General features: G+C 35.3%; 1 protein-coding gene across 2 annotated transcripts; it reads right to left on the bottom strand.

Annotated features, from left to right (window-relative positions):
* Positions 1 to 435: 435 nt before the first annotated feature.
* Positions 436 to 11,570, bottom strand: LOC128238662 (AFG1-like ATPase). Of its 2 annotated transcripts, none has more exons than XM_052954793.1 (13): positions 11,444 to 11,570; positions 10,701 to 10,873; positions 10,139 to 10,196; positions 9,246 to 9,347; positions 8,877 to 9,007; positions 8,330 to 8,429; positions 7,536 to 7,594; positions 5,970 to 6,052; positions 4,738 to 4,808; positions 3,869 to 3,969; positions 3,003 to 3,143; positions 1,913 to 2,029; positions 436 to 1,505 (listed from the first exon to the last, which is right to left on the bottom strand). In XM_052954793.1, the coding sequence occupies exons 1-13, from the start codon at positions 11,532 to 11,534 to the stop codon at positions 1,371 to 1,373; spliced, it is 1,362 nt and encodes a 453-aa protein (XP_052810753.1). In that variant the 5' UTR covers positions 11,535 to 11,570; the 3' UTR covers positions 436 to 1,370. The 2 variants fall into 2 exon arrangements, with proteins under 2 accessions (XP_052810753.1, XP_052810754.1); XM_052954794.1 differs by having other exon boundaries at positions 10,701 to 10,867.
* Between the last annotated feature and the right edge of the window lie 4,812 nt (positions 11,571 to 16,382).

The raw sequence follows: 16,382 nt of genomic DNA, 5'->3' as shown, positions 1-16,382 counted from the left end.
AGGCCTCATAGTTTTTTGCCAAGAAGATTTTCCTTTTGTTTGTCATGGCAACCAGAGGTCTGCATGGAATTTATTCCTTTGAACAAATTTAAAAGGGCAACACCCAGGGAATATCCCTGTGAAGTATCATCAAAATTGGTCTTGCGCTTAAGGAGATGTTTAAAGCAAGTGTTGACGCCAGACAATGGCCAGTAGATGCCGGACATAGTCCAATCATAACAGCTCAAATTTAGCACTTTGTGGTCAGTCCAGCTAAAAACAAACGACCTTAACATTAAAATTCAACAATTTTGAAACATGTTCAGCTTTCTCAATCTTGTTTGCACCTGTTTTGTTCATAATGGCTGAGCCAAATAAGAAATACAAGTAATATCTAAATGTCAGTGAAGCTGATTGCAGCCCGCATAATCATGAACAACAAGAACAGCATTCTTGTAAAATTTGATCTGGTTTATTTACAATTAACATAACAATAAAATAGTTTTTCATAAACAAAATCCTCGATTATATTTCATAATTTTCCAGTATAGCTGCCAATCAAATGTTAACATACACAGTGCTCTGGTATTCTTACTAACTTTCATTTACTATATTAGTTTATGAGTTTTTATAACTTCATCTAATCAGTATTAACATGCACATGATATTCAAATGAACTTTAGCTAACACACACTGATATCACATTGTGTTCGAACATTTCTTGTAAAATAATGTGAAGTATACATGCACAAGTTCCTAAACTTTGTGTAAATGTCCACATAAATTGGCATTCTTTTCCTTTTTCTGAATTAAACACATAATGGTCTAAATGCTACTACAAAGTAATGCTTTATATTTCATGTAAAAAAAGTCTTACGTAAATTATGTCAGGTTTTGGAATCAACACAAATGTTTAACATTAAAAACATGGCACACAACAGATGTAGCTTTTCTATAATCAGTCACCGGAAACCAGGATGTGTTGTTTGGTGTGGACGTACTGGGTTAACACAGTTGTTAATGACACTGCATTAAAACACCATCGTTAAAATTAGGCTCATAGTTTGACCCGTTCATACACAGTAGGAGCAGTGTCAAAATGTTCATATATACATAAATACAACCCAGTGCTAGACAATTCTAAAGAGGCCATTTTTTAAATATTTTACACAACCATTTACACTTAATGTTTATCATCATCAAATACCTTAATGTGTAACAAATGCACTAACATTGACTACAGAATACATGTATATCACACATGTCAGTCATATCAATATTACTAACTTTTTCAAATTTTGCTAGGATTTGATATCCACAATTGTTTGCTGAGCAGCTAAAATCTCTAATAATAAATATAACAATAAAAGGCCCTAGTTTGTCAGCTAGGGTCAAGAGGGTGCCTGTGTTTCCCGACTATTCCAGTATGCGTCTGTCTGCATCTCTGTAAGGCGACTCACTGTCCGCTCAAACGCGAACAATTCCTCCTCACCAGTGAAGATACTAGTGTTGGAATCAGTGCTGTCCTGAACAAGATAAAGTAATTACAGATTACTGTTTTTTAATTCAACCATGTATTATTTTTTCATTTCTGAATATAAACAAATTAATTGATCAAAGCTGAGAATGTGCCCCTTAGCAGGAAACCAAACTAATTGCCTGATTCAGATACTAGTTGGATTGTCCCAGTTTATCAATGATAGGAGTCAACAATTCAACTTGTCAAATATTTGCCAAAGAAGCCAGAATTCAAACTCATTTAAAGTATTTTACATTAAATTTCATGTCTTGAATAGTTTAGCAGTTAATGCAGACATTGAAGTTTTGCAGGAAAACATTTCCCTTGAAAAGAAATTTGAAGGTTACAAATATCTTAAACCTTTTCTGCCTGAAATACAGAAAAGTTCATATATAAACAAGTAGCCCAACTTACTGCTTTAAGCCCAAGATCATCCATCAGCATTCTGTTCATATCTTCTTCCCGGAGTGTCACCTTGCCTCGTGTAAACAGCTCATTGGGAGTCGCCTCTGCGGAACACACCAGACGTACCTGCAGGGGAAACGTGGAGCTATGTCAGGAATGTTTTTCATAACTGAGTGATGTCTTAACACAAACAAGAGAAAAAGATGCTAAACAAGAGATATTTGTAAAACATAATGGCCCAGGATTGCTGCTTTTTCCAAATATTAGCTAGACAGCAATAAAGTGTTTAAAGAAGAAATGCATTGACAAAATGACTGTGACCTTGCATTTCGACATACTAACTCAAAAACATTATATGGGTCAAGTACTACTTGTGAAATTTTATGCTCCTAATTCAAGCTGTTATTTAGTTATTTTGCCTTTAAAATTGTAAAAATAACATTGGCTGTGACTTTTGACTTTCTGACAGTTTTTTAAGTGGACAAAGTGTCCATAATACTTGACCATGGCCTTGACATGTGCCCAATGACCACAAACAATAAGGCTCATCTTCTTTGCAAGGGCATCCTATCAGTGAAGTTTCATGTTTTAAGTCAAACCATTTGCAAGTTAATGTGCCATCAAAGTTTTCATTACACTGTTCAGTGTTGACTATGGCCTTAGCTTTAAACCTGCTCGCCTCTAAAAATATAGAGGTCAACTACAGGTTAAGGGCAACATACCAGTGAAGTTTTACAGTCCTAAGTGCTATGAAGTGACAATCCTACTGATATGACTGTGCAAATCTGTATGCCCCATCCTCTTCAAAAGTGGCATACAAACTTTTTAACCCATTCAAAAATTGAGTCAGCACATTTTGGGTGAATTGATCGGATCAGGTAAATACAAACAACTTGTTAAAGATGCCGGAAGACTAGATAGATAGATAGGAATCAATAGCTCATACAGATGACCCCTGGAAATACCTCAATAAATTTCACACAAGTACATATACATGTACATACTATTTTAATGGATGATTTTTTATTGTACATTATGTAACATTGAACCAGAATGATGCTGAATATAACATAGCACAATTGCCTGCAAGATACTTTACCTTATTATCATAGAAGGTGTCAACCAAGACAATGAAGCGTTTGGCCTCAGATTTGTGTTTCAGCGTCATCTTGGGGATATTTCTCACAATCACAGAGTCAAAGTGTTTGCTGATCTCGAGGTAGTCGATTGCACCAAGTGGCTGTGGTAAGCAATAAGACAAAAACACACTATTTAATGCAGTATGCATTCAATTCAATATTTTTTTCTGGTAAGGTATTTGTATAATGAAATTAAGAAAGTAATCATTAAACTAGTTACATTATATATCTAGTGGTTAAATGAATAATTGAAATAAAACGTTTTCATGCAGCCTGACACACTGGCATTTTAATTAATAATACATGCAACATGTACATTATATACCAGATTCGTAACATGTACATTGTATACCAGTGTCGTAACATGTATATTGTATATCAGTGTCATAACATGTACATTGTACATACATGTTGTAACATGTACATTGTATACCAGTGTAGTAACATGTACATTGTATACCAGTGTAGTAACATGTACATTGTAAACCAGTGTCATAAGCATGCTTTTTTATTCCAACTACTCTACAGAATGTACCATGAGAAAAAAGGCGCAACTTCATAATGCAAGAAAATTCATATTCAACCAAAACTTCTCAGCTATTTCTGTACTGCCTGATGTGCTTATCAGGCATCCAATCAAACATCTGGATTTCACCTCATTAATTATTTATGAGAATGAATTTTCTTGAGTCAATTTGCCCAGGGTATTCAATGGGGCTACACACAAGGAATAGACTGGGTATCGTGGATGATTGTATACATGCAGCATGGCACTGCATTGAATTGAATGCATCTAACAATTTCCAAGAATCCACAAAACTTATACCTGAGCACACAGACTGTTGAACGTAGCATCAAGCACTCGACCGCAGGTTTTTGGCAAGCGTAAATCTCTTCCCAATATTTCAAGTGTTTTGGAGTGAATTACTGAAAAATTTGATTTTTTTTTAAATATATTAAAATATGTGCATGAACTTCATAAACAAAACCATCAATGTTTTGGGCTTCTTTCAATACATATCTTCCATATTCAATGGTGGCCATGGTCGTGGGTAGCATATGTCACCCAGGATCAGAGGGTCCCAGGTTCTTCCCTTACTCAAAGCTTTGTCAATAAGAGTGCTGGTTATCATAAAGGAATAGTAAATTGTCAACCATGTAGATGGCATTGATGACAGAGTTAATAACATGTATATATATTTATGGCTTAAAAGCTCAAAATAAGGCAAAATAAATCTTTCCGTACCTTTACTAGACGTCACAAGATAATTAGTTTACGTATGTGTAATCTTATTCCAATGTTGTCTGTTGTAAGCTGATAAACAGGCTTAATTAAAACAAATATATTAGCTAGAGTAATGAGAATTGATACGTATATGCAATATCTACTTGAAACATGTGAACAAAGTTAAATGTGAAAATCTTCAAAGTTTTCCAGTTATGGCCAACAGTAAAGGTTTTACTTAAATAATGACAACAACAACGATGATGCCACTGCGATTGATACCAAGGCTTTGACAATATCAAGTCTATTTTCTACCTAAAACAGACCATCTGAAATTCAAATTAAAACAGCGATGCAGCATAAAACAGACATGCCTAAAAAAGAATGATACATAAATACCATATAAAGGGCATACGGCAATAACTTAAAGAAGAAGAAGACATTATCAAGCACAAATCCATTGTACACACCATCATCCTCGTCAGCTATGAGCTCCTCGAAGACCTCATCCACCTTTTCATCACACTCACTCTCCCCCATCCTGTAACATACGCACACACGCATGGAATTAAACAATGATAAAGTATTGTCAAAAATCGATCTTTGCCTCACATGATTGCAATAATCAGTTTCAACTTTTGAAAATTGATTATTGCTTACAATAACAAAACATTATACAAAATATTATCTTTTACTAGACTCTATAAAAGTTTAATTTTTAACAGAAATTTTAAACATTTCCTTAACCAAAACATAGTAGTTAAACGCTTTCTCTTTCTCTACAGAAAAGGGGTTATTCAACTAACTTACATCATTTAGGCTAGGATTGCACTTACCCCTGATAAGCCAAATGATCTCAAATGTAAGTTTAATTTATATCATAATTATGAGTATTTAGTTTGGCCAACATTCCCTATCATTTACTTGAACGAAATTTATGATTAATTGAATGGGCATTTCCAATAATTTTAGATAATGGATAACGATTTTTGTTCATTGTTCACATTCATCAGTCTTTTTTGTTGTTACCGGTATATTTCCATCGCTTGTGCCTTTCAAAATTTGGTAAATTACAGACATCTGTAATTGCAAAATCATTCCAAAAAAATGAAACAGTAGCAAAAGTACATATTTTGACTGTGTTCCTATGTCTGCTGATTTTACTGTGTTAGAGTAGGTCTTGTGGAGATCTTTTTTAAGAAATACATTTAATTTATAACTGAATCAAAATGGATATAGAAATTGTTTCTAATTTTGGTTGGAAATGTACTCATCTTTGCTGTGAAAACAGCCTGTAAAAGGTAGTATGCTTCACCAAACAAGTACATGTAGTACTCGAAATTGTACACACAACACTGACACTGGGCAAGACTTATTACTTAACTGGATTCTTAAGTTAGAAAGTATATCTGGAATGAATTCAGATAAATTTACTCATTTCCATAATGAGCTGGATATATCAAGTTTGAACTTCAGCTCTTGACCCAGCAAAAAATGAATGGTCTGCATATATGGTGTCAATAAGCTGTACATCAAGTATTTGGGTATGTCATTGCAGATGTTAATGTCAGAACAACAGGTTTAATGTTAGAAAAAGTACCCAAAGACAGCAGCTTTAGACAGTGAATTAAAAATATAAGATTCTTTCACTACTGGTGTCAACAAAGTCAATATATAAATAGATTATAGTAGTAAAGCTTACATGAAGTAGATGGTCCCTTCTTTAGGCAGACTGGTCATGCGGTAATCTATCCCGGAGTCAAGACACTTAACCTCACAATGGCTCTGTGAACGAGAGGAGAAAATAATCATTTACATACATCCTCATGGTGGCTTTTGTAATGAGAGGATAATTTTTTTTTATATACATGTATTTACCTTTTTAATTTTAAATCAAGTGAAAAGAAACCAGCATTGCTGTATGCATATATTTGTGGTCCAAGGAGAATGGAGTACTTCAAATCTTTGCCTCTTTGAATTCCATAGAACGAGTGGTTGCTGATTATATTAAATACATGTAGCTCAAGATTTTGGTGCTACTATGTTTTGTACATACCTGTAGTCCATTCATTGAACAGCTTGACAGTGGAATAATTGACTGAGAAAGTTTTATTTTCAAAGGTTGTTTCAAAGTAGATGCAATTGAGATTTTTTTGAGTTTGTGGTTTTGAGAAGGATCAAACCTACGTCTCAATATTTTTTCTGACCTCTAGTAAACGAGGATTACATTTATAGATATTGAAAAAATTGCTGAAATTTCTGACATCACAGACACTGAAGCTGTGTCGCTAAAAACATGAATAAAGCTTTGAGTCTCATTGGTCCACAAATGATTGCTTTCACTAAACATAATATATAGTCTTAAAATTTTACAGAAAATAGGCTGTGCCCTCACTTTTCTACTTCCTATAAAATTTGAAAAATATATATTTATCTTATACCTCACATAAATGTGTCCCTTCTATTAAGTTCTATGTATATATACAAAGTCGATCGGTCCATATATCAATGTTATTTCATAAAAAAATTGTTTCATGACATCAGCTGTCAATATCATATTTTTGACCGGTCCGAATCTCACCAAACATATGATATGGACTGCTGATGTCCTAAATCTGTTGAGTGAAAATTGTCATAAATAAATATTATTTCCTTTGTTCAATAAAACACATTAAAGGCAATTTGAAAATATTGAATGTTAATATAAAATGTTTGGGATAATATAAGACATATAACACACCACTTCGGGCCAGTTAGCCCACGCAGGTGAATGGACCTCGGCTAACACCTCCATCCATATACACATAAGGGGGCTGACTGGTCGGTCAATATAATATCATATGACCCTCAGTGGTGTATATTATTTCTTAATCATATTATTGTTGATCTTTAATCAGGAGTATTTAAGCAGTGACTAGGACAATAATAGATCCAGGAAATCTTGAATAACAAGCAGACACATTTACTCCTTGACAAACATTGTCCTCTACATTGACTTTTAAAATGTAAATGTTATCATAGAAAATTCAAACATTCAATTTAGTTGCACATGTAAGTAGCTTAATACCTGAGATTAATCTAACAGGAAGTTAACTACTTTTCATTTAAAAAGCAAGAAATTCTATAAATCCCAAAATGGTACATGTAAATTCTGGATTAAACTATTTCAGTACAAAATGGTTAACATACAAAAAATAAACAGAGTTACAGGTATGGTAAAAAGTTGTTGACAACTGTTTTGACTTGATAAACTGAATTTAGTACTAACCTTTAAAATATCTATAAAGGGCAAAAAATTTATTCTCTGCAACCCATTCTTGTACAGATCTGGAAAGAAATTAAATGTAAATGAATACAGAAGATCTATCACATATAACCAGAGACTATTAATCTCACATTCACTCTGATCAGTTACTGCCCATCTTTCAATTTGGTATCATTTAGCAAATAAATATAACATCAAATAATTGTTGCTGGATTATTTTTTTTAATCAGTACAAGTGCTTTTAGCATGAGAAACTAATAACACTAATACTAATCACGTATTATATGATTAAATTTTGTTTGTTTTTTGAATTAGCGAGGATAGTTTCATCCGTTTAATATTACAATCTGACAGAAAGACCTTTTAACAGATACATTTAAAAGTAACATTGGTAGCTTGCTTGTTAATAGGATACCTTAAAAAACCCTGAGCATTAACAATTTTGTATAACAATGGTTAATGTTACATTGTCCATGTTCCATATAGACAATTAACATTGTCATTGCCCAAGAGGGCCTATGCTCTACTGGCATGGCTCTTGTGGTCATTTTCAATACAGAGCATGTATAAAGTAGACCCATAATCTAGGCATGCATGGGCAGATCTTGCTGGTTTTCCAAAGGAACCGAGCTCTAATGGATATCTAGATACTGTACAAGTTTCATCGAGATACAATCAAAACTGAAGACCGTATCGTGTTCACAAGAAATTGTTTACAGATGCACGAACGCACATACTACGTTCACATTACCATCGCATAAGCTCTTCTGGCCTTTGGCCAGCATAAAAAGCAGTACCATCGGGGTCTCTATTTGAGGTAGCAACAACTATAACTCCATTCTTAAACAGCTCCGTAAACAGTCTCTTCAGAATCATGGCATCAGCAATGTCCGTCACCTGCAAAGATATTATAGGTCATAATCAAGTTTCAGTCATTGAAATAACCCACTTTCCCAAATTAATTAAGCTTGTACAAGTCAAATTACGATTAGGCACATCATAGGTAAAAATTATATCAGGTCCTCCCAAAAGGGCAGGTCATGTTTGAGTTCTGAATTGGCTCATTTTTCTGAGAAGCTATAATAACTGATGTCTCCACTGAACAAAACCTTTCTTCTCATATTCCACTAAAGTAGTAAAAGCTAAACAAACATAGAATAATTAATTTCAGATACTGAAGATTAGTTTTTTCTTACCAATTGTTAAGCAAAGCCCCTAAAAATGGTTGTACATTTAAGTCAAACCTTTTTTAATATTGGTTAAGACATTTATGATATAATCCTATAGTTGTCCACGCAATGCCCTCATGTAAAACAAACAAAACAATATTCAGTGAAACTTTACCTGAAACTCATCGAAGCAGAGTAGCCATGTCTGGTTACTGATGCTATCTGCTACTGGTGGTATGGGGTCGTACGTTTGCAGTTTCTTTACATCTCTCTCCCGTGGTAGAGACTGCTTCCAAGCATGGATCCCTGGATAACAATAATGAGCATGGTCTAATTTAACCTACATGTACCACACTAATTTTCAATACCAACTGTTACTTATACTAGATTGAAAGCAATTTTTTTTAAATGTCTGCTTTCAGTGATGCAAGAGATTCTTATTGCACAAAAGCAAATCTTTCCACATTATTCTCAATTAAAATTCTTATTAAATAAAACAGAAAAGCATCGGCAAGTAATCAATTTATGTAGAAACAAAACTTACTCTGATGAACATCCAACATAAACTTGTGGAAGTGTACACGTTGTTTGCCTTGGATTGGACACTGATCGTGAAATAAATCCATCAACATAGTCTTTCCACAACCTGAATGAAATGGTTTGCCATATTTAACACTAACAGCTTGTACAAAGATATAATGTAGCTTTACATTTTTAAATGTTTACATCTTATGTAAATGTGTAACATGCATACTGGTAGGTATACAATGTTTTATTAAGTTTTACAAATCATTACTTACATATTCTCATTTACATGAAAAAGATAGTTGTTGTATATATTACAATTAGACCATGGCAAGCAGAAATGAGTCTAATAGTATTTTATTACATTTATTTATATTTTCAACATTTATTGCTGTTATTTCAAAAAGAATGGCAGCACACACAGGTTGACAAAGGTCATTAAGAATGGCAAAGATATTATCAAAGTAATTTATCACTCTTCTTGTGCAAAACATACTTGATGTCAGGGCCTTTTAACCAGTTTTGGGAAGACACCCTCATGTTTTTTTTCAGTTTTGGAATACTATTTCAAACATTTTGGGAACAAATGGAGAAAATAAAGCAGTAATTTAAAATATATCACTCAGAAACATCTTTTAATCAATCATGAATTTCTCATTATATAAAAATTTAAAGAACAGAAAAATGTTGTTATTTACGATGTGTTTTTTTAACGGGAATTACAGAGGCTATTTTCTGGGGGAAAAGGGACTTGCCCTTGGGGAAGTATATGGGTATCGGTAACAGCAAATAAAGGTAAAAATTCCATCGATGTGATGCTTAGACTTTTAATTTAAAATAACTAGTAAAGACCCATTCCTGCTCGTTCAAGTACATGTATAGTAGCTATTGAATGCTTTGACCATCACATACCTACACTTCCATACAGATACAGGCCTTTAGGTGATTCAATTTTCTTCTCACCAAACAACTGAAAACACAATTAAAGGCATAAAACTACACAGTTGCATAAAGTATGTCCAAAGTAAAACATTCTATAAGACAAGAATAGCTATTAGCATATGATGCCTATGATTTATAAAGTTTAATACATAAAGCATACAAAAGTGCTGAGAAAGTTGGATTTTATTTTACCTCAGTTTCATTTTTTGTTGTTCAAATTGTTGAATAACTTTTCAGTTTAATCATAAATACTGTATGTATCTCTTACAATCATGAATACATATAATATTAGGAATTAGTGCAAGACTATTGTAACACCTTCTTTTTCTATATTGATTTACAACTGTCTTGCACAAAGCCCGTAATAATGTTGTTTACACCATCCTTCAAAACAATAAGATATATTGTTGAGAACACTTCACCAAATCTGGTGCCACTTTGTACTGGTATGAGTTCCTGTTGGTCCAACTTATGCTATACCCATATAATTATACATGTATTAGCATCAGATGTGAATAAAAAATGAACAAACTTTTTGAAAAAAACCATTTGGTTTCACAGGTGGCTGGTAGTCCTTCACTTGTTCATTGAGTCTATCTAAGGAGGCAACAATGGTTTTCTGGTATTCATCTTCATCCAACAAACCATCATGGACTCTTGACATATACACACTCAGTGGAGAGTTTGCATTTGGTGGGACTGAAACTGATCAAAGGTACAATGTTATTCTAATACAAAATTCAATATATTTATAAATTATTGTAATGTTGATATCACTCACTCACTCACAATGGGCAATTTGGAAGATCAAGAGTTATGTTTGTAGCTAAGGGCTTTAATTGTGCAATGAAATTTTCGGCCGATGGCATTTTCGCACAATGTCACATCTGGAAATGGGATTACAGGGGTTACAGCAATGTTTCTTTTATTGATTTAATGATATTATTTGAAAATTTCTTTCCAAAACCTACTTCATCTGTTACATAAATGGTTATCACAGTTTTTTTCATGTTTTATCAATTTATGTTTTTCAAAAGACAAGTCCACATTTTAACAATTCCCTTCATAGATGCATACGATAGAATTGTTCATGAAATAGTCTGTATAATAATTGGGGCAAATCATTTAAAAAAATCAGATCAGTGTGTTACCGTAGTTGATATTATATTTGAGAGCATTATATAAATATGTCCGAATAATATAGTCCGAATTACAAGACAGTATTTCTTAAACAAATGCCCTTGACACTAAACTAAATGAAACATTCTAAAATACCGTGTTCTTCTGTCGAAGCTGTCTGTAAGCATCTTCTTAGAAACCTTTTAATCTCTCGGTTTGGTCGTAATATCACAAATTTCCTTAACATTCTACCTCACTTTTAGAAGTGTTCTGTCAAAATGAGTTACTTCCCTTTACTTCACCTAATAGGTTAAATTTAACTAATAGAGGATGTATAACACTTAAGACCTAGGAATAAATCATCTGTTTATACCAGGTCCTACCCCTAACCATGTACCATATTATATTTCATAAACTCAACCCTAAGCAATATCAACAACACAAGGAATATTTTTTAAAAATAAATATCAAGTTACAGTAAGTTGAATTAATAATCTGCTAATGAATCTTCTAATTGTAACCAGTACTGTAGACAATAAGTCTGATCTTAAAATATCAACTTTCCTATCAACACTAAATAAACAACACAAACACAAAGTCATAGTTAATTATGTATTTGATAATCTCTATATAAAGAACTAAAAGACACATTCGAAGTCTCAAGCTATATTCACAAATTAGACAACATGAAGTACAGACAAGTACTTGCAAAATTAAGGCTTTCGTCACATAGATTAAATATTGAAGTTGGGAGACATAATAACATTGTAAGAAATGAAAGAAAGTGTACATTTTGTAATTTAAACGATCTGGAAGACGAGTACCATTTTGTCTTAAAATGTCCAATGTATGCTGATGTTCGTAGAAACTTTATACCCAGATACTATTCAGAACATCCTAGTATGGCTAAGTTTATCTCTCTACTGCAAACTGATAATAAATCACTTCTTGTTAAATTAGCAATTTTTTGTCTTAAAGCCTTTGAAATAAGAAAGAACAATGCTTAATGGTTTTATTCATAAATTGTCACCAAAAACTAGACGAGCTGTATAGGTCTTTGTATTTCCTTTTTACATGTTTGTTTGTTTTGTTTCCTGTTGTTGTTTTATCACACATGATGTATCTCCAATCTATTGGTATTAGGTTCCTTTATAAACGGCAATACTGCTTCTATTTTCATGTCTTATTCGATTTCTTTCCACAATTTTCAAGGTTTATGTGTTAAAGAATATATTTAACATTCTCACTTCCATATCAACCACCATGCACGCTGATTTGTGTGTAACTTGGTTGATGTTTTCCTTATTTTCTTTTGTTCTTTCCATTTTTGAGTAATTTCTGAAAAATCTGTCAATGATGCAAAACTCATTTTAAATGTGTTATACATGAAATTTTATATATTTTGATTGTTTATGTGTGTGTGTATTCTATATTTATGTTTATATTTGTGTAATGTGACGATGAGCTGTATATGCTTAAGTCAAAAATAAATTTTCTGTTCTGTTCTGTTCTGATAATTCGAACTTTATCGAGTTGCAATCAAATTGATGATAAATAAATCAATCAATGACAAATCAACAAGAATTTAATTTAAGTATAAATTCATCAATCAATGGCAAATCAACAAGAAATTAATATAAGTAAGCACATCAAATTTCAACAAAAGCAAACCGCCTTTTAATGCAAACTCACATAAATGCATCCAATCATAAATTATAACAAACCCTTAAACAGTTCTGCAATACTATTAGTAATAGAATCATAAATATTATATAAATATACATTGAAGTCATTTATATGAAAATCCTTAAACCAAAACATACTATCACTGTACTGTATATATCTTAAACAAATTTCATCAATAATAATTTAAATACATAATTTGTCAAGACATATCAATCATTGATACATTTACCAATTTAAACAAACATATACCACATCAAAACATACAAAATATTAAAGATCACACAAAATGCAAATTTTTAATAATATATTATAGGGCAGGGAGGGAGGGTATTTTTTTTTTACAAACTTGCAACTCGACGAAAAAATGTTCTAACAAAAACCCGCGAACTTTTTCTTTATTTATACCCCTAAGAAGAACAGCCAATCAAATTAAAGTTCAAAAGCAATGACCCTTAAACAACAATCATACTGGCTACTGCAAAAACTAAAAACCAAAAGTGAAAGTAAATTGCGCAGTAAATAATTAAATATTTTAAAGTTAAAATAATGCAATTATACGGCCTTTTATAAAGGGGTAATAAGTTAGCTATTTAGGTTGGGGATTAATTATACGGGTAACGCGATGCTGTAAGACACAAGCTATACGGGTAGCGCACTGCTGTTAGACACAAGCTATACGGGTAACGCGATGCTGTTGGACACACGCCATACGGGTAACGCGATGCTGTTAGACACCAGCCATACGGGTAACGCGATGCTGTTAGAAACACGCCATTCGGGTACGCGATGCACTAGACACACGCTATACGGGTAACCCACTGCTGTTAGACACAAGCTATAACGGTGACGCACTGCTGCTAGACACATGCCAAACGGGTAACGCGATGCTGTTAGACACAAACCATAAGGGTAACTCACTGCTGTTAGACACAAACCATACGGGAAACGCACTGCTTTTAGACACAAGCCATACGGGTAACGCGATGCTGTTAGACACAAGCTATACGGGTAGCGCACTTGTGTTAGACACACGCTATACGGGTAACGCGATGTTGTAAGACACAAGCTATACGGGTAGCGCACTGCTGTTAGACACAAGCTATACGGGTAACGCGATGCTGTTAGACACACGCCATACGGGTAACGCGATGCTGTTAGACACAAGCCATACGGGTAACGCGATGCTGTTAGAAACACGCCATTCGGGTACGCGATGCACTAGACACACGCTATACGGGTAATCCACTGTTGTTAGACACAAGCTATAATGGTGACGCACTGCTGCTAGACACATGCCAAACGGGTAACGCGATGCTGTTAGACACAAACCATACGGGTAACGCACTGCTGTTAGACACAAACCATACGGGAAGCGCACTGCTGTTAGACACACGCTATACGGGTAACGCGATGCTGTTTGACACACGCTATACGGGTAGCGCGATGCTGTGAGACACAAGCCATACGGGTAACGCACTGCTGTTAGATCCAAGTCATACGGGTAACGCACTGCTGTTAGACCCAAGCAATACGGGTAACGCACTGCTGTTAGACCCAAGCCATACGGGTAACGCACTGCTGTTAGACACACGCTATACGGGTAACGCGATGTTGTTTGACACACGCTATACGGGTAGCGCGATGCTGTGAGACACAAGCCATACGGGTAACGCACTGCTGTTAGACCCAAGTCATACGGGTAACGCACTGCTGTTAGACACAAGCCATACGGGTAACGCACTGCTGTTAGACCCAAGCCATATGGGTAACGCGATGCTGTTAGACACAAGCTATACGGGTAACGCACTGCTGTTTGACACACGCCATTCAGGTAGCGCGATCCTGTGAGACACAAGCCATACGGGTAACGCACTGCTGTCAGACACAAGCTATACGGATAACACACTGCTGTTAGACACACGTCATACGGGTAACGCTCTGCTGTTAGTCACAAGCTATACGGATAACACACTGCTGTTAGACACACGCTGTATACGGGTAACGCACTGCTGTTAGACACACGATATACGGGTAACGCTCTGCTGTTAGACACACGCCATACGGGAAACGTGATGCTGATAGACACAAGCTATACGGATAACGCGATGCTGTTAGACACACGCTGTATACGGGTACCGCACTGCTGTTAGACACAATTAAGCTATACGGGTAACGCGATGCTGTTAAACACACGCTATACGGGTAATGCACTGCTGTTAGACACATGTTACACAGGTAACGCCATACGGGTAACGCCATACGGGTAACGCGATGCTGTTAGACACACGCTATACAGGTAACGCCATACGGGTAGCGCCATACGGGTAACGCGATGCTGTTTGTCACAAGCCATACGGGTAACGCACTGCCGTTAGACACACGCTATAAGGTTAACGCGATGCTGTTAGACACACGCCATACGGGTAAAGTGATGCTGTTATACACACGCTATAAGGGTAACGCGATGCTATTAGACACACTCTGTACGGGAAACGCACTGCTGTTAGACACACACCATACGGGTAACGCTCTGCTGTTAGTCACAAGCTATACGGATAACACACTGCTGTTAGACACACGCTGTATACGGGTAACGCACTGCTGTTAGACACACGATATACGGGTAACGCTCTGCTGTTAGACACACGCCATACGGGTAACGTGATGCTGATAGACACAAGCTATACGGATAACGCAATGCTGTTAGACACAAGCTATACGGGTAACGCACTGCTGTTAGTCACAAGCTATACGGGTACCGCACTGCTGTTAGACACAAGCTATACGGGTAACGCACTGCTGTTAGACACAAGCTATACGGGTACCGCACTGCTGTTAGACACAGGCTATACGGGTAACGCACTGCTGTTAGACACAAGCTATACGGGTAATTGTAACGCTCTGCTGTTAGTCACAAGCTATACGGGTTACGCACTGCTGTTAGACACAAGCTATACGGGTAACGCACTGCTGTTAGTCACAAGCTATACGGGTAACGCACTACTGTTAGACACAAGCTATACGGGTAATGCACTGCTGTAAGGCACAAGCTATACTGGTAATTGTAACGCACTGCTGTAAGACACAAGCTATACAGGTAATTGTCACGCACTGCTGTTAGACACAAGCTATACGGGTAACGCACTGCTGTAAGACACAAGCTATACGGGTAATTATAACGCACTGCTGTTAGTCACAAGCTATACGGGTAACGCACTGCTGTTAGACACACGCTGTGTACGGGTAACGCACTGCTGTTAGACACAAGCTATACGGGTAATTGTAACGCTCTGCTGTTAGACACAAGCTTTACATTAAATGGTAACGCACTGTTGTTGCCATTATGTATGAAACGCTCCTCATATGTAGTGATATCATTAAATTACCTATGAAAGTTATTGGCAACATG

This window comes from Mya arenaria, chromosome 6 (genome assembly GCF_026914265.1).
Source record: "Mya arenaria isolate MELC-2E11 chromosome 6, ASM2691426v1".
NCBI classification, from domain to species: domain Eukaryota; kingdom Metazoa; phylum Mollusca; class Bivalvia; order Myida; family Myidae; genus Mya; species Mya arenaria.
The sequence above is the reverse complement of the archived record's forward strand: the minus strand, read 5'-3'. Positions and strand labels throughout refer to the sequence as shown.

Bases quoted from the DNA above. Each gene is read 5' to 3' on its own strand.
- LOC128238662 (XM_052954793.1), bottom strand. From the start codon at position 11,534: ATGTTAAGGAAATTTGTGATATTACGACCAAACCGAGAGATTAAAAGG. The intron at 2,030-3,002 runs GTAAAGTATCTT...TTTCCCCTGCAG, and splicing joins ACACCTTCTATGATAATAAG to GTACGTCTGGTGTGTTCCGC. The intron at 1,506-1,912 runs GTAAGTTGGGCT...TATCTTGTTCAG, and splicing joins ATGATCTTGGGCTTAAAGCA to GACAGCACTGATTCCAACAC.